The sequence below is a fragment of the Protopterus annectens genome, chromosome 13.part0 (genome assembly GCF_019279795.1).
Source record: "Protopterus annectens isolate FY-2018-M chromosome 13.part0, PAN1.0, whole genome shotgun sequence".
NCBI classification, from domain to species: Eukaryota; Metazoa; Chordata; order Ceratodontiformes; family Protopteridae; genus Protopterus; species Protopterus annectens.
In genome coordinates this window covers 1186772558-1186794091 of record NC_056747.1, presented here as the reverse complement: position 1 = coordinate 1186794091, position 21534 = coordinate 1186772558, and the positions used below count along the sequence as shown (strand labels likewise).

Below are 21534 nucleotides of genomic sequence, written 5' to 3'. Positions count from 1 at the left end.
CCCTCTAATAATTCTCTCTTCTCCCCCTACTCCTCAGATCTCATTTGCCTCCACCGTGGTAAGATGGAGGTTTTCATTGAGCTAGTAAGGAATATTTTTTGTCTTGTTTCTCTTAAATTCTTCCACAAACTTTCTTCTTTTACTGTTAGAGATTGTTAATACTCATTTCCTCCCTTTGTAGCTGTCGGTGATGTCAGGGTTTTTCACTTCTCGTTCTTCTCTTCTGACCGTGTTCTCATAATATTGGTACCATTGTTGGTACTTTTTCTTTTATTCCTTTCAGTACCCTTTTTAGGTATTTCTTTCCCTCTTCTCTCCTGATTTTGATGCGGGAGAAGGATCCCTCAGTTCACCACCCGATGACATCTTCTTTGGAGATATTCTTGAAATCCTCAACAGAAGGGTGGCTGGCCTTCCCATTCTCCTTTTCCTGAAGAATCAGTGTTTCTGGAGGCTTTTGGTGCTGGACCATCTATGTCTTGTGTGACCCCACCAGAGGATGAACTTACTGACTTGGTTTCCTGCCAGGCTTGGAAGGAACCAGATACTGTCAAACCTGTCCCCAAGAGCTCAGGCAAATTTCTGGTCCCTCCTCCTGATAGACCCCACTGGAGCAAGGGAGTTCCAGTTTATGCTTTAGTGGTGGTGGCCGCCACCAAGAAAGAGCTAGCTGAACAAACTCTTCTTTCCATCCACCAAGCAGGGAGTCCAGAGAGATGGACAGATTTGGAAAGCGAGTGTACACCTCAGCTATGTTCATGCTGAGGTCATTAAACTACTTGGCACACTTTACTTGGCTACAGAGAGATTTGATGAAGAAACTGTCAAATACTCTCGGAGTGCATGTCTGCAGAGGATCTCAAAAAGACTTCTTCACAACTGGCCACTCTACAATCCATTTCTAATCCATCAATGAGACTGATCTCCCACTTAGTGGGGGGTGCCTCATAAGTTGTTGATTCAGGTATAGCCATCAGGAAACATGCTTGGATGAGGCTATGTGACTTCAAGACGCCCTTTGTCAATGCCTCCTTTGATGGCACTTCCTTGTTCGGGCCATAAGTTAAAGATACACTCGCCAGCAGCGAACAAGAAGGAAAGACTCTGTCTGCCATAGGAATCAAGTTTTCTACCCCTCAACATACTTTCTGTAGAAACCAAGAGGTGGTAAGAAGATATGGTTCTGAAAATCTCAGGGACCTTTCCAGGATTTGCGTGGGGATAATTCCTCCAGAGGTAGAACAGGAAACCTCAGTGGAAGACGTCATCCTCGAGGCAGAGGGGGCCCACAGAATCAGAGCTTTAGATATCCCTTTTCTGATAGGCCATAGCAGTGCTCCTGAAGCATTGCCTGACTGTCTGCCTCTGGAGGCAGTCAGGGGTCATTTCTTTTTGCATCTAGATGCCTGGACAGAAATCAAAAATTTACTGGGTGCTAAGAATCAAATCCAGAGGTTACTACATACAATTTTCCCTTCCTCCTCCTGTCCAAAAGAAGAAACTTCCTGATGTTCCACCCAGTCAGAAGGAAGATGCAGCTCTAGAAATACATAAGCTGCTCCAGAAAAGAGTCATCCAAAAGGACCCATCTGATCATATAGGATTCGGAACTTACTCCCACTTCTTTTTAGTGCCAAAGAAAACAGGAGACCTAAGACTCGTTTTGGATCTAAGTAACCTAAACCAGTATGTAAACTAGACAAAGTTTCGTATGGTCACAGTTCAGTCCATTTTGCTTCTTATAGGTTCATAGGTTGGTACTAGGCTATCGGCCTTAGGGCCTATACAAGCCTAGCCATAACAATTCCCTGGCTATTTCTTCCCACACTGTTTACTTCCCTGGACCCCTGTCTAGCAGGGCGACTGACATGATCCCTGGGGTGAATTTCCTTTCTCCCATCCAGTCGTCAAGGTTCCTTTTGAAGAGGGCCAAGGAGGCGCTCTGCTTGACATGTATGGGCAGTCTATTCCAGAGTCTGAGGAGTCTGTGGATCAGGAACCCATCCCTCCAGCATGTTTTGTTTATTGTGATGACAATGTTTAGATCTCTGGAGTGTGTGGCTCTGAGGGATTGGGATTTCTTTAAGTGTAGCATGTCCAACAGCTCTGGGTTTGACATGGCCTTGTATGTTAAACAGAGATCGCCTCTGAGTAGACGATATGCGACAGAGTATAGCTGGAGTTTTTTAAGGTGGTCTTCTGCACAAGGATGATTGGATGTGCTGTATAGATGTCCTGTATGAGTACTATCCCATAAAAATAGACAGGCAATATACGCTTTTGGCTGAGAGCAAATCATTACCAATTCAGGGTGTTTACCAAATGTATGGCAGTAGAGGCAGCTCACTTGAGGCTCAAGGGATTCCAGGTGTTTCCATATCTCAACGATTGACTCCTCACTGCCCCATTCAAGCATCAACTTCTACAAGCCATGGACTGCTTGCTTCAAGTTTCCAATACCTTATGCATCTTGATAAATCGTACCAGGTCAAACCTAGTCCCAGTACAGACCCTGGAATTCATAGGAACCCTCCTGAACACTACAACTCAGGTGGCATCCTTACCTCTCCGTCACATCCCTGAGACTTCAAGTTATGGTAAATACTTAACCTCTAATTATGTTATAGGAGAAATACACCAGTTTTTAATATAGATGGTCCAAACTGTAGAATACTATGGCAATGGAAAACTTCTAAAATGTAGGATGGTAAGGCAATCTGCAGGTTGCTGCTCTTTGGGGATGGTGGTATATTTGGTGTTTGAACTATCTTAGGTAGCCAGAGGTATAACAGATAAAATAAGCTGCTTTAGGTGCCATGGCAAATATGAACAGCATTGCTTAGCCTTCTACCTTCTGGCAGCACAGGGGCTTAGTGGTAAGATGTCTTCCTTACAGCTCCAAGGTACATTCCAGAACTGGGCACTGTTTGAAGTTTGCATGCTCTGTCAATGGATGCATGGGTTTTGTTTGGATATTTCATTTTTCTTCTATCTTTCTGGTTGACTTTACAAAAAACAGGTCTTTTGTGAGGTGCAGAAGTCTTCTAAGTTCAGTTGAGACTTCAGCGTAACCAATACCTCTTTATTGATAGTAAAAGATATTAAACAAATGAGCACTTTTGCCCTTGATTGGGCTTTATCAGATCTAATTCCAGTTGTCATGGCATGCAATATTTGTAGGCTTTAACGCATAGTGCATTGTCAGCTCATTCAAGCTGGGGTCAAAGGTGTAAGCCATAGGCTGCTTGCCCAGGCTATCATGAGATTGTTCACATTTTTCACACCTGTCCTTCATATCTACTACTGTTGTTAGTTAATAGGTTGCAGCTTATGTGATATATTCCCATCCTATGTGGCTAGTACCTAATCAATGCAAACACGTTATATAACTCTTGTCACTAACTATGTACAGCCAATAGTACTTCAACATGTCTCTGATGTGCTGAGTTCATGCTGTTGGTCACAATTACAGTGGACAACAAGTACTAACAAGTATCTGACAACCAGTCAGATTATAAAACTTGAATATTATAGTAGTGCAAGCATAATTACAGATAGGACCTTGCTGGGAAGTATCTACCTGACCCAGTGGTTGGGAGCATCTACCTTGTATCCCTTATGTCAAGTAATGTCCCATTCTTTCCATGAAAAAATAAATACTGTTTTCTAGTCATACAGCTATTACCACCAAAAGTGAAAACAAACACAAAAACTGAATAAAAAAATGAAGTAGTGGACTAGTCTCCCAGACACACACTCAACAGTATTCCTAGAATGATCGAAGGAAGCAGTGAAACCATAAAATCCTTTTATTAAGCGATAAAAACACTGATAAAATAACTGGTAAGCACTTTTGTTTAATAAAGTATTAAACTTCAGTTTAGGCATACTTAGGCATACCATTCTGCTGTATCCAGGACGGTTTGTAAGTTTCTGAGCCCCCCAAGCCTTTCTGTGTTGAGGGAAGCCTTCTAGCTTATCAGTGGGAGTGATGAGCAAGCACTAGGTAACCTATCTATTACAAGAGGAGTGGTTTCTGGCCCAGAAATTCTAGTTTATTGTCCATTTGAGCATTTTTTCCATCTCTTTCAGCTTTCTGGTTTAAAAGCCCGTATTTGCGCTTGTTTCCCACCTTTCTTATAACTAGTCTAGTCCAGATACAGATTTGCTGTATCCAGGACTGTTTGTAAGCTTCTGAGCCCCCCAAGCTTTTCTGTGTTGGAGGGAAGCCTTCTAGCTTATCAGTGGGAGTAGTAAGCACTAGGTAGCCTATCTACCCCAGGAGGAGTGGTTTCTGGCCCAGAATTTGTAGTTTATTGGCCATTTGGGCAGTTTTTCCATCTCTTTCAACTTTCTGGTTTAAAAGCCTGTGTTTGTGCTTGTTTCCTACCTTTCCTGTAACTAGTCTAGTCCAGATACAGATTTGCTGTATCCAAAACTGTTTCTAAGCTTCTGAGAGGTGCCAAAGTCTGCTCTTCAAATTTTCCCTTAGATTTGTTAGCTCTCTCCTCTCCTACACTTTTACTAGCTTATTAGTCTAGCACTTTACCAGACCAGACTTCTTGTAGCAATTATTGTAGCACACAAAAGTGCTACTGGCACTAAACGTTCTACAAGGAAACAGCTCCAGTACTTATTATTAATGTCCACCCCTCCAGGCATGTCTAAAGGTCAGTTCCCTGTGCTTTCTCCTATTAACCTGGTGAACTTGGGCATCCTGAGGCAATGTAGCAACTGCCTCATGTACACCAACAACCCTCTCCTCTTACCTCCCAACACTCAGATTTGCAAGAGATGCACTTATATATCCAAATTGGAAGCCACACACTCTCCAGCCAAGACCAGAATAGCTGGTCAAGAGGAGAAGGTCAACATTTGCAGCACCACACCACATGGAACACGTAGCCCGCCAGAACACACACCAGCAGTGCCTTCACATAAAAAGACAAACCGCACACCCACCTTCGAGGAGGCTCTCAGTAAAAATGTACCCAAACAGCAGAGACCTCCAAGGCAGAAACCCACTCGACCACCACAAATCACAAGACACATAACTCTCCTAAACAGTGTGCCACTCAACCAAAGCCCCTAATGAAAAACAGCATGCCCAGCACACTAGTCATAGGTGACGTGATAGTGAGGCACACTGATGTCCCACTCACTAGGTTGAATAAGGAGAACATAACAGTCAGTTGCCTGTTAGGTGCCAGGATCTGCCACATAACGTACGCACTGAGGTCCCTCAACAACAGTTACAAATATGACTCTGTCATTGTAAATGTGGGTGTGAATGACCTGAGACATACCTCCCTGGACTACATGAAAAGAGACATGGAGGAGCTCTTGGATTATGTAGCCTAGGTGAGTATGACCCTAGCCCTGAGCAGCATCCTACCATCACCTAGAATGATACCGCAGTACAAGCAGAAAATTATTGATTTCAACATTTGGCTAGGTTTCTGGTGTCATTCTAAGGGGATCCAGTATCTGTCTGCCTGAGATGGCATGATTGACAGACCTCGATGCTTTGCCAGGGATGGCCTGCATCTGTCACCCCTGGGCTTCTGGATACTGGCCAAGGCTCTTGCCACCCCTAAAGTGCCTTTTTTAGGCCATGTTCCAAAGACCTAACAGCTACAAACAGATGCAATCTGGGGGTCATGCTGCTCAACGCTAGAAGTCTTAATCTCAAAATGCACTTGCACGAAGCACTCCTTAAAATGGAGAACATTGACATTTGTGCTGTAACAGAGATCTGGTTAAAGGCAGTAGAAAGCACCCCTGCACTACCAGGCTATAACTCATTCCACACCCTTCAGCCCCAGAACTTGGACCAAAGCTCCAAAGGAGGTGGCGTTTCCATATTCATAAAGGATTTGCACACCTCCTTTCTGGTAGCCCAACATAACACATCAGAGATACTTCAGGTGCAGCTAACATTGGGTAAGACAGCGATTCAAGTCGTAGCCTGTTATAGGTCCCCAGCCATGTCCCAAGACTCCCACTCCACGTTCCTAAGCACCCTGGAGAATATTAGAGTCCAGCCTAACACTCTCATACTGGGCAACTTCAACTACCCCTCCATTAACTGGGAAAACTACTCGTGTACCAATACACTTGCCCAACGTTTCCTGGAATTCATTAATTCCAATGCCCTAGACCAGTTCGTTCTTACCCCCACTAGAAGTAGCAACATCCTTGACCTGGTCATTACTAACATGGGCGACCGTTGCTTTACACCAATAATCAACTCCTCCCTAGTTAGAGCCGACCACAGACTAATCACCTTGGAAATCCACCACCCACAAAAGGTAACCACCATGAAAAACTTCTCCAAAGCTAACTTTGGGCTCCTAAAAACAGAGGTGGCTAACTTCATGGCACCCATACAAATGGAGAATAGTTGCATGACCGCCGAATCATACACCAGGGCACTGTACAAACAAATACATAAATGCATGGATCTCACCATACCCAATAGAACCAAGACGCTCTCCTCCAAGAAAAGGAAGCCAATCTGGTGGCCCCTGCCATAAACAAACTCTACAAAAGAAGGAACAGAAGGAGGAAATTGAGTCGGAACAAGGTAAAGTCCCAAGACTGGAAAAACTCCCTTATCAGCTTCAACAAAAAGTTGAGATCCCTCATCAAATCCTCTAAAGCTAGCTATGAAAACAGAATTGCAGCAGATAGTAAAGACAACCACAAGGCTTTTCTATAGTTATGTAAAGAATCTCCATGGCAAATCCCATATTTGCTCTGAGCTGCTGCATAATGGTACCTCCTATACCAAGCCAACAGATATTGCCAATATACTAGCCGATAGAGTCAGTGCCAACTTTACCCCTCCCCCCAAGGACCAATCATAATACCAGTAGATTGCCAGGCACCCAGTATTACTGCTGCACAGGTTAAAACTGCACTGTCCAAGGCCAAGAATACAGCTTCTATGGGACCTGACGATATCCCTGGCTGTGTTCTACATTAACTACAGAGTGAACTGGCACCTCACCTGTGTGCCCTGTTCAATCACAGCCTCACCTCAGGCTTTGTCCCAACCTAATGGCACACTGCTACAGTCATCCCTCTCCACAAAGGAGGAGCGACTACAGACCTCCGGAACTATCGTCCAATTAGACTGACAAGTCTGATATGCAAAGGTATGGAACGCATCATCATTGACCTAATAAACAAGGATATAGGGAATCTCTAAACTCTGGATCCCCCACAGTTTGGTTTTGTGAAGGGTAGATCATGCCTGCTCAACTTGGTCGACTTCTTTGAGTCAGTCACCAGAGCTGTGGATGAAGGCAAGGTGGTTCATACAGCCTAGCTTGATCTGGCCAAAGCCGTTGATACTATTTCCCACTCAGGAATCGTAGGAAAAACTAAGCTAGGCATCAACCCCTATATCACTAGGTGGGTTGCAGACTGGGTCACAGATAGAGCCCACAGTGTGAAAGTAGCTGACTCCAAGTCAGACTGCTGACCAGTCACGAGTGGAGTCCCACAGGGATCGATCTTGGGTCCTCTCCTGGTTGGTATCTACTTCTCAGAAGTCCAGGCCAACATGAAGGGACTCTGGCTGACAAAGTTCACAGACGATTTCAAGTTGGGAGCCATTATTAACTCCCCAAGTGATGTTGACATCCTACAGAAAGGCCTTACTGAGACCAACAACTGGTGTCAGAACCATGACCTTAAGCTCATTGCCAAAAATGTGTTGTTATACCCTTTGGGAAAAACCCATTTCCCATGAATTACCACATCGATGGCAGTCCATTGAACATAGAAGGCGTTATAAGACTTCTGGGAACACAGGTTGACAGCAACCTCTGTTTTGACCACCACACTGCCACTGTGGTCAGAAAGTCCTTCTATGTGGCACATCTCATTACTAAGGGTTTTGCATCCAGGAAGAAAGAGGGCGTTGTCTCCCTCTACTCTTCCCTTAGGCCAGTCATCGAGTACAATGCCCCATTGGGCATGTACCTCACTAGACACCTGCAACAACTGGGGAAGCCGCAAAAGTACCTCACAAAGAGGATCCTAGGCCTTAAACACTTGTCCTATATGGACAGACTCAAAAAACTCCAGCTATTCTTTGTCTTATATCGCCTACTTAGAGGCGATCTCTGCTTGATTTACAAAGCCATGTCTGACAAGTTTTAAGTCTGGAAAATTCATCAAAAACCTCCAGTTATTTTTAACTATTCTCTTAATAGCAGCCTCATCCACTGAATGTTCTAATATACAAGCTATTGAATAATCTCTTGACTTAGAGTTTACTTCATCTCTTCTTACAAGGGGATCTTTACTAATGAAGTTTGGATGTTTGTGAAGTTTTTACCTTTCTTGTATTTTATTTCATTTTTTTTTACGAGTTTATTGGTGGCTTTTGGATTTATATTAACCAAAAGGAAAGGTTATTCATGCTAAGACACGTGGTGCAGTGTGTCCATTTAGTAAGTGCTGTTTGGTTTTGACTTATCTTTATAGCTCTCTCAGCTGAGAAAACACCTGAAAGCTTTCTGTAAATACTTTCTGCAAATCATTTTGCTTTATCAGATTGTCTTCTAGGGACATGCAAACCAGATGCAAAACTGCTAAGGATACATTGTTTACCAGAAAAAAAGCCTTATAATATTCAATATTCTTTTTCATTTACTTACTTTCTGTTAAAACTTGTTACTGGATAAAGCCAAGGGCCTTGACCTAGTCATTCCTCTATGCAAGCATAAGAAAAAGCACACTAATTTTTCTTTTGTCATGCTCTCTTAGCCAGTCTCCCCACACACACACTTTTTATGTTGTAGTGCTTACATTTCTTAAACCTGAACAAGGAAAAAGAGAGATGAATGGAGAAAAAGAAAAAGAAATCTGTTTATGTTAGTGTCCCTTTTACATTTAAAAATAACTGAAAAAATTTTGACTTCATAGCTTGCAAAGAAAGTCATGCACCATTAAAGTAGTACCATTAAGGAAAAAAGTACTTACAGTTAACTTTCTCCCTCCTCTTCCCCATCCCAAGAATGTTTCTGAAGATTAATGGCATGAAGTAGGGCATATGCTTTAGAGTCCCCAACAAGTTTAACAAAGTCCACGAAAATCATTTATTTCCAAATCCTCTTGTTCTACCATGTTTCACAAGTATAATTATTGCTTTGTAATCCCACATTTGTCAGTTTCCAAGTTACTGATTTTATTGTCCGAACATTAATAACATGAAGCAGGGCATGTGCTTTAAAGTCCTCTACAAATTTAACAAAGTCCAAGGAAGTCTAATATGTTCAAATTTTCTTGTTCTGTCATGTTTCATAAATGTACTCATTGCTTTATCACCTCATATTTGTCAATTTCCAAGTTACCAGCTCTATTCCTGTTCATTACCATCTGCCAAATCCTGTCTCTGTTTCATTTCCAAGTATTTTCAGTTCTTCTAGTCGACTCGTTATGTTTTCTTCCTTCTCTCAGGCATTTTCCATTGAACTAGTGGAAAACATTTCATGGGCTCACTATGTCTGTAGTCCTTATCACCAGAAAGACATGAAGCAGAACCTCCTTCTATTTCACAGCTCACCTTTTGTTGGACAAACCTTTGTATTTCCTCCTTAGGAAGTACTTCATCAAAAATGATTTTGTTCCTCCAGGGAAAAATATTTTGAAGATGGCTAGGTACGGCAGTTTGAATCTCATGCCTGCTTCTTGACATTTCCTAAGTAATGTAATATATTTACTCCTCTTCTGCCTGGTGTAAAGTGACTAGTCATTCTCCACAAACACTCTGCTATCTCCGACTTTTAGTACTTTGTCCTTCTACCACAGTTTTATCTGAATCAATTCCTATTGCCAATATGACTGCATCTTTACTATTAAAGGTCTGGGTTATTTTCTAGTAACCAGATTTGGAGCATACACATGATATGCCCTTGCAGTTAACAGTTCCTGTTTCATAGTTTCATAGTTTAGTACTAGGCTATCTGCCCTGAGGCATTTGCAAGCCTAGCCCTAGAGATGTGGCTTTCTCCACCCCATGTAGTGGTACTAAGGTGCATAGAATAAATTTAGAATACTGTGCCCTTGTCTAGTAGTGACACATTGAAGACCCCCTTACTTATTAAAATTAGTTTATTGTGCCTCTGTTAAGTAGCAATACAGGGGTGACTCCCGGAGTAAACCTACGATCACCCATCCACTCGTAAAAGATTTCTCTTGAAGAGAGTCAGTGAGGGGCTCTGCCTAACATGGACTGGGATTTTGTTCCAGAGTATGGGAAGCCTCTGAGTTATGAATCTGTTCCTCCAGCATGTTCTATTCATGTTTGTACTGAGGTTTAAATTTTTGGCTCTTGTGGTTCTTATGGATTTTGATTTTTTGAGGTGGAGCATGTCCATCAATTCCTAGTTGGACATGGCCTTGTATATCAGGCACAGATCACATCTGAGCAGGCGGTATGCTACTGAATAGAGCTGGAGTTTCTTTAGCCTGGCAGCATATGACATATGTTGGAAACCCTTGATCCTCTTGGTGAGGTACTTCTGGGGTCTCTCCAGCTGTTGTAAGTGCCGGGTGAGGTACATGCCAAATGGGGCATTGTACTCAATCATGGGCCTGATAAGGGAGGGATACAGGGGCACGATGACCTCCTTTGATCTGGATGTGAACCCCTTCATGATAAGGTGGGCAAGGTAGAAAGTCTTTCTAACCACTTTGGCAACGTGGGTGTCAAATGAGAGGTCACTATCAACTTGGGTCCCCAGGTCTCTGATTACTTTTTCGGTATTCAGTGGGTTACTGTCTATGTGATAATTTGTGGGTATTTTATTTTTCCCAAAGGGGATGACTATACATTTCTTGGCGTTCAGTTTAAGGCCGTGATTCCGGCACCAGTTGTCCGTTTCGGTGAGGCCTTTCTGTAGGATGTATGTGTCAGCTGGTGTATCGACTATGGCGCCTAGTTTGCAGTCATCTGCGAACTTTGTCAGCCACAACCCTCCCATGTTTGCTTTCATATCTGAGAAGTAAATGCCGAACAAGAGGGATCCCAGGACAGAGCCCTGTGGGACACCACTTGTGACTGGCTTTGAGTCTGACATAGCTCCCGCAATCTTGACTTTATGGGTTCTGTTCTTTAGCCAGTTTGCAACCCATCTTGTGACATATGGATTTACTTTTAAGCTGTTTAGCTTTTCTATGATCCCCGAGTGGGGTATTGTATTGAGGGCTTTAGCCAAGTTCAGGTAGGCTGTATGGACTGCCTTGCCCTCATCAATGGCTCTAGTGACTGTTTCGAAAAAGTCAACCAGGTTCAAAAGGCAGAATCTGCCTTTTACAAAGCCGAACTGGGTGAGATCAAGTGTCTGTGGGTCCCCAATGTCGTTGTTTATGAGTTCCATAATAATTCTTTCCATAGCTTTGCAAACCAGGCTGGTCAAGCTTATGGGGAGATAGTTCCCAGGGTCTGTAGTGGAGCCTCCCTTGTGGAGTGGTACCACTGTTACTGTACGCCAGTGTTCAGGTACATATCCTGTAGTAAGGCTAAGGTTAAATAACATTTTTATATGCGGGTTTAGCTCCTCCTGGAGTTCACGTATCACGCAGCCAGGGATACCATCAGGTCCCATAGATGCTGTGTTTTTTGCTTTGTTGAGGGCGGTTCTCACCTGGACATCAGAGATGACAGGGAGGTTACATTCAGCTGGGATGAGTATTTCTTCTTTTGGAGGTGAGGGAGGGGAGAAATTTGCACTGAACCTGTCTGCCAGAATGTTGGCAATATCTGTGGGTTCGGTAAATTTTTTGTCGTTGTGTACTAACTCTGAGCATATCTGAGTGTTTCCGCCCAGGTTTCTAACATAACTGAAGAATGCTTTGTGGTTATCTTTCGTGTCCTTGGCAATTTTTCTCTCAAAGTTGGCCTTGGATATTTTTATGAGAGAACGTAGCTTTCTACTAGTGCTGATCAGAGATGCCTTCCCTTTATGGGATTTTGCTCTGTCTTGCAGTAGCTTCCTTCTTTTGTTATACAATTTGTTTATGGCTGGGGTCCACCAGACAGGACGCTTTCCTTTGGTGGAGAGGGTCTTGGTTTTATTTGGGATTGCACGATCTATGCATTCTTGGAGATGTCCGTAGAATGCATTTGTGTAGGATTCAGCATTGTGGGATGTGGTTTCCATTGGCCCTGAGGGCTTAAATGATACCATCTCAGTCTTGAGAAGTGTAAAGTCGGCTTTTGAGAAGTTTCTCACTGTAGTCTTTTGTGCCGGGGGTGGAGGTGGTAAATGTATATCCAGGGTGATTAGTTTGTGGTCAGATCTCTCCAGTGAGGGCAATACTTCCGGTGTGGAGCATTTTGTCCCCATGTTTGTGATGATCAGGTCTAGTATATTATCCCCTCTTGTGGGGGATAATATACTAGACTGTTTTCAGACTGGGAGAGAGAGAATTAATCTGTTGTGGAATACCAGTCCAGTTGCTTATTTGTACTTACATAAAATTAATACATTCTGTTCCTTCCAACTTCTCTAGTACAGCAGAAAATTCCAAAAGTTTTCCCTGCATGCTCTATCCTCTAATTGTGTTAATTTTTGAAACATTTCTTCTTGTGCAATCTCATATTCAGCCAGTCTTTTCTTCATTTCATCATCTGAGTTTTGGTTCTGTCAGCTTATCTTAATATCTCTTTAAAGCTGCTTCCATTTTTTTACAGCTTTTTATTGCTTGATTTGATATACTCTGTCAGTGTTTCATTTATTTTAACCAGATCTGTGTGCAGCTGCTTTATACTTTCCTCTAGGTTACTGGACGTTATGCCTGGAACTTGCACTGCTTCTTGCTGAACAGCTGCAGTACTTCTCCCACTTTGTGTTTTTCCTCACTTTTTGTAGCTGATTTTCCTCCAGGTCCTTTTTATTTCTTTTTTTCATGGCATCTAGGCGGTGTACTCACTAATCAGTTACTGAAATTTACCTAGAAATCTAGGTCCACAGTCTTTCTCTGCTAAGTTTCTGTTTTCAGACTGGGAGAGAGAGAATTAAGCTGTTATTCAATGTGCAGTCATCTTGAAAGTCCCTGGCCTTGAGAACCTTAAGAAAATAATCAGTTGTAAACTGGTAATTTTTCTCAAGCCCACAATATACTTTTTCCAGTATGCTACCATATGATCCATTCCCTCTAGAGAGAGTTGGTGGTGACAAAGGTTATACCATCTTGTCATCTCATACCAGATAGGGATGGATTTCTTGCTCTTGTCCTAATCTTTTCCTAAATGTGACTACTGTAAGACTTGTCTCATACACATATGCTTCTGTTTACCCAGAAAACGGGCCTCTCTGTTTTGTAATGTGTGGTGGATCCCTGTGCTTCCCTAGCAGTCACTATGGCAGTTTTAATATCCTTCATCTTGCTGCTAGAGAGGCTGTTTAAGACTAATTATCCAGAGACCACAGTTCCTCCCCAGGCTGACTTTTCCTGCACTTTTGCTGCTATTAGACTTACACTACCACTAGTCTAAGCAGATGCCTACCTCCAAGTCACCAGGCTAGTGGCTTGTGCATTTTACTAAAGCAGACAGCAGCATCTATAAAAGTTTAAAGTGTTATGTTTCACTTAAACCCAAAGTTGCAATTGTGACTGATTTTTAAACAAAGAAGCTGAGGTATGGGCATGTTTATGCAGGCTTTGGTCTGACCTCAGAAGAGTAAATGTGATTCCATGTGAAGTTTGAAACATACTGCAGCATACAATTATAAAGTTTAGCATGTTTGCTCATTGCAAGATATGTTACTGTAACACTTTCTTTTGAAAGATGCCACACAGGTGACTTATACTTTATATGTTGAATGGGTTGTTTTTAAAACAGACTATTTTAAAGCAATGTTTTAGGGTTCACCACATGTGCATCTGGTTGCATAATCAAACCACCAGTGACTGATATGTATAAACTATAAGGAAAATATTGTTTATGAAATAGCATAATGAAAGCCATAGTGTTGGAGGCTGAGTTGTGGGTCTTGGCCAGTGCTAGAGCAGATGTCTTGGGGAATTTTGTTTTCTTTTAATCATGAGAAATAGCATCACCAGTGCATCAGAATATGAGAGATGTTTCCAGAATATGTCACAAATACTAATTAAAATAGATCTGTAATAAAAGCTTTATATCTATTGTATTTCCAGCTGAATCTCCAAAACCTAGTGACAGAAGTGGCCAGAGCAGTCCTAGTACCCCAGGAACACCAGCAAGCCGGTCACGGACATCTTCCCAACAAACACCTCCTCCTGGTAAAGAGGTGAAGAAGGTGGCAGTGGTACGTACTCCACCAAAATCACCAGCTTCAGTGAAAAGCCGCACACCACCACTTGCACATGCTATGCCAGATCTGAAAAATGTGAAATCCAAAATTGGCTCTATAGATAACATTAGACATCAGCCAGGAGGAGGAAAGGTAATAGTATATAAATTATAAAATATTTTGCAGCTAAAATAGATTAACATTCTACTAAGATGTCTGTGTGAGAATTTAATGTAAATAGATCTTACTTCACGGAAGACTGGTGAACATTATAGTGTATAGTTTTTTTTGCTTCTAGAATGACATTTGTTAATCTTGGCTTATTTCTTCTACTACACATACTTTCCTGGCACAGGTAAGATCTTGCACTGTTGAGCTTTTACTGGTGTACAACTTTTGATTAATACAACAGTGCCTCATTTCATGTTCATTTAGTCTCAACATCAAAATCATTGATCATTCTGCTGTGTTATCCTTCATGAGTAGATCACTGGCCATTATCATTTTGCTTTCATCGCTCATTAAGTGCAGCATATGCTGATGCACTCCTCATCTAAAAGTGTGAGCATATGTGCATGTGGCATGCAGGTAGCAAACACTTCATTACTTATGTTCACAGTAAATAATTTGTGTTGGGGGTTACACACAGCACTTACTATTAAGAAAACTGTTAAATGCAATACTTAACAATTAAAAAAACTGTCCTAGTTCAACAGAGCCACTAAAAGTATAAAACACCAGAAGTCCATTTCCTTAACAGGAAGCTCAAGTAATTAGATAAAAGAAAGTCCAGAAGGAAGAAATGGCCACAGCTATTCCACAAAAGACAGGGGAAGAAAAATCTGTGGAAGCCACACTTGAGCCAGACAGTTTTTGTAGTGAGAATCAGCTTTGAATGATGAAGATGAAGACAAAGTTCCTAACTTGAAGAATGAGTATCTATCACTTTGTAAAACGGGTTGTCATACAACTGACATTAGTGAGTTCTGCATTGAGACTGATGAAGATTCAGGATGGGGTCATGGATATTGATGAAAAATGTGATATCAACACCAGAGTTACAGACGGTACTAATACTTACCATTAAGATTAGCTGGTGTAATACTTACCTTTTCAGATAATGAAATTAAGCTGATCACTTCACATAACTGCCCGTGCTTTCCTTTCTAGGGAATTATCTAAGAAGGCTCCCATTTCACAGAAGCAGAAGCTTGTTAAAAAAGAAGCAAAAGAAAGTATACCTTCCCAATCCCAGAGAATGCCTTTAACCAAGAGTTTTGAAATCATCATATTAATTATAATTTTAGGGTATTCTAATGAAGACTCCACACATGTACACATGTACACACACGCGAGCACACACACACACACACACACACACACACACACACACACACACACACACACACACACACACACACACACACACACACACACGCACACACTCTCTCTCTCTCTCTCTATCTTTCTCTTTCCTTCACACAGTCATGCAGATATGAATCTGTCATGTTGAGATGGTGATGCAGAAGTCACTTTTATCTTCTCTGTTACAGCCATAAGCTTCCATGATCATCCACCTCCATCTCTGCCTCCATTCACTGCTGAATACTGATGAAGGAATGTTTCAAGCTGATAAAGAAATTTATTGAACCCCTTTTGCAAGCTGTAAAGAGCCAAGCATTTTTCTGCCATTTGCCTGGCCAAGGGCCATCTATTAGACCGTTTGCTGAACAGTTTTTTTTGTTCTCCTAGTTATCAGCTTAACCTTTGCAGATCCCTGTGCTCCTTAAAAAAAAATTGTCTTCCACTTCATCATAAGACAGTAACTTTGATATGTCTAAAAAGTGTTTAATACATAGGTTCATAGGTAGATACTAGACTATTGGCCCTAGGGCCTATGTAAGCCTAGCCAAAAAGGTACCCTGGCTGTTGCCACCCAAGAAAATTATTTTCCTGTGCCCCTGTCAAGTAGAGCCACAGAAGTGATCCCCGGGGTGCATTTCCTATTTCTCATCCAGTCATCAAGATTTTTCTTGAGTGCTAATGAGGAGCGTACATACTGTTCATTAGGCTCTCAGATAGGTATGGATGACCAGCAGGACCTATCTCTTGGATTAAACGTTTGCAGTATAACATTTGCTAACATTTAAGAAGACAGCTCCGTTAAAAAGAAACGTCTGTGGTTGGGATGTAAAAAATTCTGCCCCATCCCTAAAAAAGAAGCACTCTAATGACAGAGCAGTCACAGTCATGCTGTTCAATCAGGTGGAAGCTTTCAAAGATACCCAACTCCTAACAAACATGCAGCCAGTAAGAAGGTTAATAAACTCTACAATGTTTCTGCTAGTAGAAAAAAATGCTCTTAAAATCTTAAAGAAATCAGTAATCAGCTGAAGAGGGCATAGTATCCACTAGTTTCCAGGGTTTAGATAGCAGCACAGGCACCAGAAAAATGCCTTAGGTGAAAGAGGTTTGAAGCCATTGATCTGCTGCCTCTTTTTGGGGGAAAGGGTTTAGGTTTTTACCAGTGTTGTAGTGACACATACAAAAGCCTGGTGAAATGTGGCATAATTGTTAAGGTCTTCACCTCCCATGCACAAGGTTTACTCTTGTCCTACAGCCAATGCCTGTATGGAGTTTGCATGTCTTCTCAGTGTCTCTGTAGGGTTCCTCCTACCTCACAAAAGCATGCTGAGTGTTTCCACCTCAAACCCATCGAATAATTTAGTTGTAGGCAGCAGCACAGACTCTAGATGGTTCCTATAGGGAAAGAGCTGCATAGACGAACCAGTTCTGGCATCAACTGTTGTGTACAGTATCCTCTAGATAGGAGAACACGAATCACAGATTGCACGCTTTGTAAGGGCTTGCCAATCGATCATGTAAAATATGGCTGTAGATGATTCTGTCTTACTGATTGCCTCCAAATGGGCATGGTATTTGCCAGTGACAAGACTCACACCAGGAATCCATGATAATGGTGTGAGGGAGGGGTGGATGTGCCCCTGTTTCCCAGTATCTGCCTGCCACAAAGCACAGCAGCTATTGGTCAGTAAGCTTCTAGCCAGACGATGTGCAGTTGCCCATTTTGGACTACCTGAGATAGCGATGTTGAGTGAAAGCTGGGCATAAAACAAATGAACTTGCAAACATGAACTAAAGATTGCTTTACTTTATTAAGGTTCACTGGCAGGATACAGTTTAGAGGAGGCTGGACATCCTATGTATTCAGGAGACAAGATGGAAGGACGGTGCAGCAAAGCCGTTTGGCTTGGGATCCAGAATCTACTACTCAGGAAGAGGACAGACTAGAAATAGTGTGGGAATGGTGGTGAGGGGCAGACTTCAGAAGACAGTTTGGGATGTCATCTGAATTAGTGACAGGTTCATAGCAGTCAGACTCTAGTGTAAGGATTGGGCAGTATTCATAATGTTAGCTTATGCCCTACAACAAGGTTGTGATGGTGATGAAGAGAGTGCATTTAGCCAGCAGTTGCATGACCTGCTAGATAAAGCAGGACAACAAGAGTGGTGTTGATAATGGGTGACCTGAATGCACATATTGGGATGGATAGAACAGGTTATAAGGACTGCTTTGGGTGCACGTGGATGGGGCAAAAGGAATAAAGAAGGAGAAAGCATTCTAGAGTTCTTTCTGGCAAATAGCTTGATGGTGGCTACAAATGGTTCAGCAAAGGAGACATTCACAAGATCACATACAGTAGTAGCCAACACGCAGTTCAGGATGACTTCCCCCTATTAGGAAAAGGGTACTGGAGTCGGCCAATAGTATAAACAACTGGTTGCAACAGTCAGTTGTAAGTAGTAGTCAGAAAAGGCACTAACATCAACAAAGACTAGAATGAAAACCTGGAAGTTGACTGGGGATAAATCACAAAACTTCAAGGAAATACTCGGGGTTCTAGCAGTTCAGGAAGAAGGGAAAATAGGTGGAGTTGAAGAAGAATGACAGCACCTCAAAACAGCATGTGCGAAGACTATAAAACAGAAGTGTGGCGGAGTCAGGTATGGAAATAAAGTACATAACGAGAGTTGGTGGTGAAATGCAGAAGGCCAGGATGGCATCAAAACAAATATGGACTGCATGAAAAAGTATGAGATAGAAAAGACAAACCAGGCTATGGAGATAAAGTGTCTGAGGTGGTGATAGGATGCACATTGTAGGGCAGACGAGGAAATGAGGACATCAGAGCAGGAGCCATAGTAACTCCAATTGCAGAGAAAGTCAAAGAGATTAGATTATTGTGGTTTGGGCACATGTGCAAAAAGGCAGAAGAGAATCTGGTGAAGAAGTTTTGGCACAGACAGAAAGAAGGCAAGAAGAAATGAGGGTGTCCAGCAAAGAGCTGGATAGATTGTATGAGAGAAGACCTGTGACAGTCAGGCATGACTATCGAAAACGGTCAGAGAGTGACATGGAATCAAGACAGATGGCAACAGTTAATAAAAACACAATCCTGTGTGGTGACCAAGCCGAAGTTAGTAAAATACCATTCCAGGAAAAATTCAACTAGTTGAGTAAGCCCAAAAAATCCTTTATTACAACAGTTAAGCTCTTTCATTTCTTAATATTACAGAAACTTCATCAGAACTCAAAAGCCCATCAGTTAACACCTAAATACCTTAACAAATCAGCTGATGATGCTAGCCAGTGAAAACTTCACCTCAGTAATCTTGTAATTACAACAGAAAACCAATAGACAACCAGCTGGTAAACGTAAACTCTTTCACCAAACACACAAAAGCAGCAGCAATAAAGAAAACGGCAACAGTTATACGAAGTATGGCTCCAGACCACGTAAAATGTAAACCAGAAACTTTTAATAATCAGTAAGTGCTTTCACCACTGTCTGTGGCTTCATCAGACCATATACAAACATAAAAAACACATTTAAAACCGTTTTTAAAACATTTCCTATACAGCTCATTAACTTCAAGTCATCTCACAGCCAATCAACGTATAACCAATACGCCTCCATACTTTACACATCACTTCCTTAATATATTGCATTACCAACTTTTTAAAAACAGTGCTTCATTTTACTAAACGCTCACAAATACTATATACTTCAAAATATTCCTTATATATAAGTAGCGTTCTATATGCTGTGTGCTGTTTAATTCATGTGTTATTCACAGCAAAAATGCTATATACACATGTATAGCTATCTATACATTATTTATACCTCAGCATATCTTATTCTATCCAGTATTACTAATATATGCTGGTTTATTTCAGTAAAATCACTTCCATTAATAAGTTCATAGAATTTCAAACATTTACACAGCAAACCATTAGTTCGCTAGTATTGCAGTTAAAATTACAGTTTCGTAAAATACATATGTTACCTTTTTCACAAGTTTATACTCCTTGTCGAAACTAAACTCCATAAACTTCATAATCCAACCACAGGATAATCCCTTAGATACATTCCATTCAGATATTAGCATATTTTATGTCTTATTTTCATTTCCCAACTTCGAGATGTTTGTATTTACAAGAATATTTTCCTCGTCGTTCAAGCGCTTATGCGCATGCTCAATAACGTCATTGCGCTAATCATATGCTTCGGAGTACATTCTTACACTCCTTTTAATATATGATGTAAAAAACAGTAAAGTATATGCTTTAAAAGCAACCAATCCCATATAATACCATTCTAGCTCAAATAATGATGGAAATCTAAGTCTATTCAGACCAGTTTATACAAGGTAATGCTCACGACAAAGAATGGCAGTGCAGCACATAAAGTTCTTCAAACAGAAAATGGTTATTCCAAACAGGTAAACCAATGAGTTCTCTTCAAACTATTTCCAAAAACTTTTTCAACTTGATCTATATAAAAAATATGTTGGTTTTTACAGACGTTTTGTTGAGGATTTGTTTTTTGTTTGGACAGGAAGTGGAATAGAATTAGGTGATTTTTTACAACAGGTTAATTCTTTATCACATTTTTTAAAATTTACAATGACAGCATCAGCCGAATATATTTCTTTTTTTAGATGTATCTATTGAACGTTTAAGGAATGGCAAACTTAATACAGGTGTCCACAGAAAATCGTGCCATAGAAATACTTTATTACATAGGCACAGTATACACCCTAATCATATATTTGGTAACATCATAAAGGGACAAGTTATTCGTGCTTCAAGGTTAAACCCTGCCCACACTAATTTTGAAACTGAATTAAGTAATTTACATGAAAGATTGGTGCACAGGAAGTATGGAAATAGAGAAATTGATGTTGGCTTTAAATATACAGAGAGCCTTAGACAGGGTAGGGCATGCCCGATCTTCTCATCGCAGGGCAATGAAATATATAGAGCTGCCAGAACAGATTTATATGTAAATAAGGTAAAACAACAGAAAATATCACCGTTTTACACACAAGATATCCAGCAAATTAAGGCGAGCTTTTACAAACATTGGAGCATCTTAACAGTAGATCTGGTCATTAAGGGGATAGTAGGTGAGCAACCACAATTCCTTTATAGGAATAAAAAGAATCTACGCAGACTTTTATGTTTCTCTAACCAGGAACACCAGCATGGAAGCACTGTTTACACTGGCACTTGTCCATGTAATAAATGCAGTTTCTGTTCCTGCATCTCTACTGTTAATATGTTTATACATCCAACTACATCTAAGGTATTTACATTTAATGTTAATGCAAGTTGTGATACAGAACATGTAGTTTATATTGCTAATTGTACATCCTGTCCTGCTTTTTACATCGGCATGACCAACAGAAAATTAAAGGATAGAATAAGGGAGCATTTTTACCAAATCCGTATAAAATCTAATATTAATGCACTTTCGAAGCATGTATTAGAAAATGATACCACACATACTTTTAAAATTTTAGTTGTGTATGTTAATGTACCTAGTTTCAGAGGTGGTGACATCAGAAACTACACTGAACAAATAGAGACGAACTAGATTATTAGCTTCAAGCACATATACACCCTGGTCTTAATGATAAAATTCCGTTAAAACCAATACTTAAAAATAGAAGAATTAATTATAAGTGATAATTTATCAAAGGAATCTTTTTACATTGAGTGTTTAAAAACTTTATAGTTTGTATATACTTTTTTATATATATTTTATTGTTGATAGAGTTTTTATCTAATGTGTCTATTTAATAGAGTATACCTTTATGTAGTTGATTGATGACTGAATACTTTCAATTAACTAATTATGTTTGAATAATATAA

At 40.9% G+C, this 21534-nt stretch overlaps 1 protein-coding gene across 9 annotated transcripts in view; it reads left to right on the top strand.

The window, feature by feature from the left end:
* MAPT (microtubule associated protein tau) overlaps positions 1-21534 on the top strand; it is a 1213302-nt gene that overhangs the window by 1048583 nt on the left and 143185 nt on the right. For all 9 annotated transcript variants that reach the window (XM_044055189.1, XM_044055186.1, XM_044055188.1 and 6 more), the window contains one exon: positions 14179-14447. In XM_044055189.1, coding sequence (XP_043911124.1) covers positions 14179-14447 — 269 coding nt within the window. The remainder of the gene's footprint in view (positions 1-14178; positions 14448-21534) is intronic.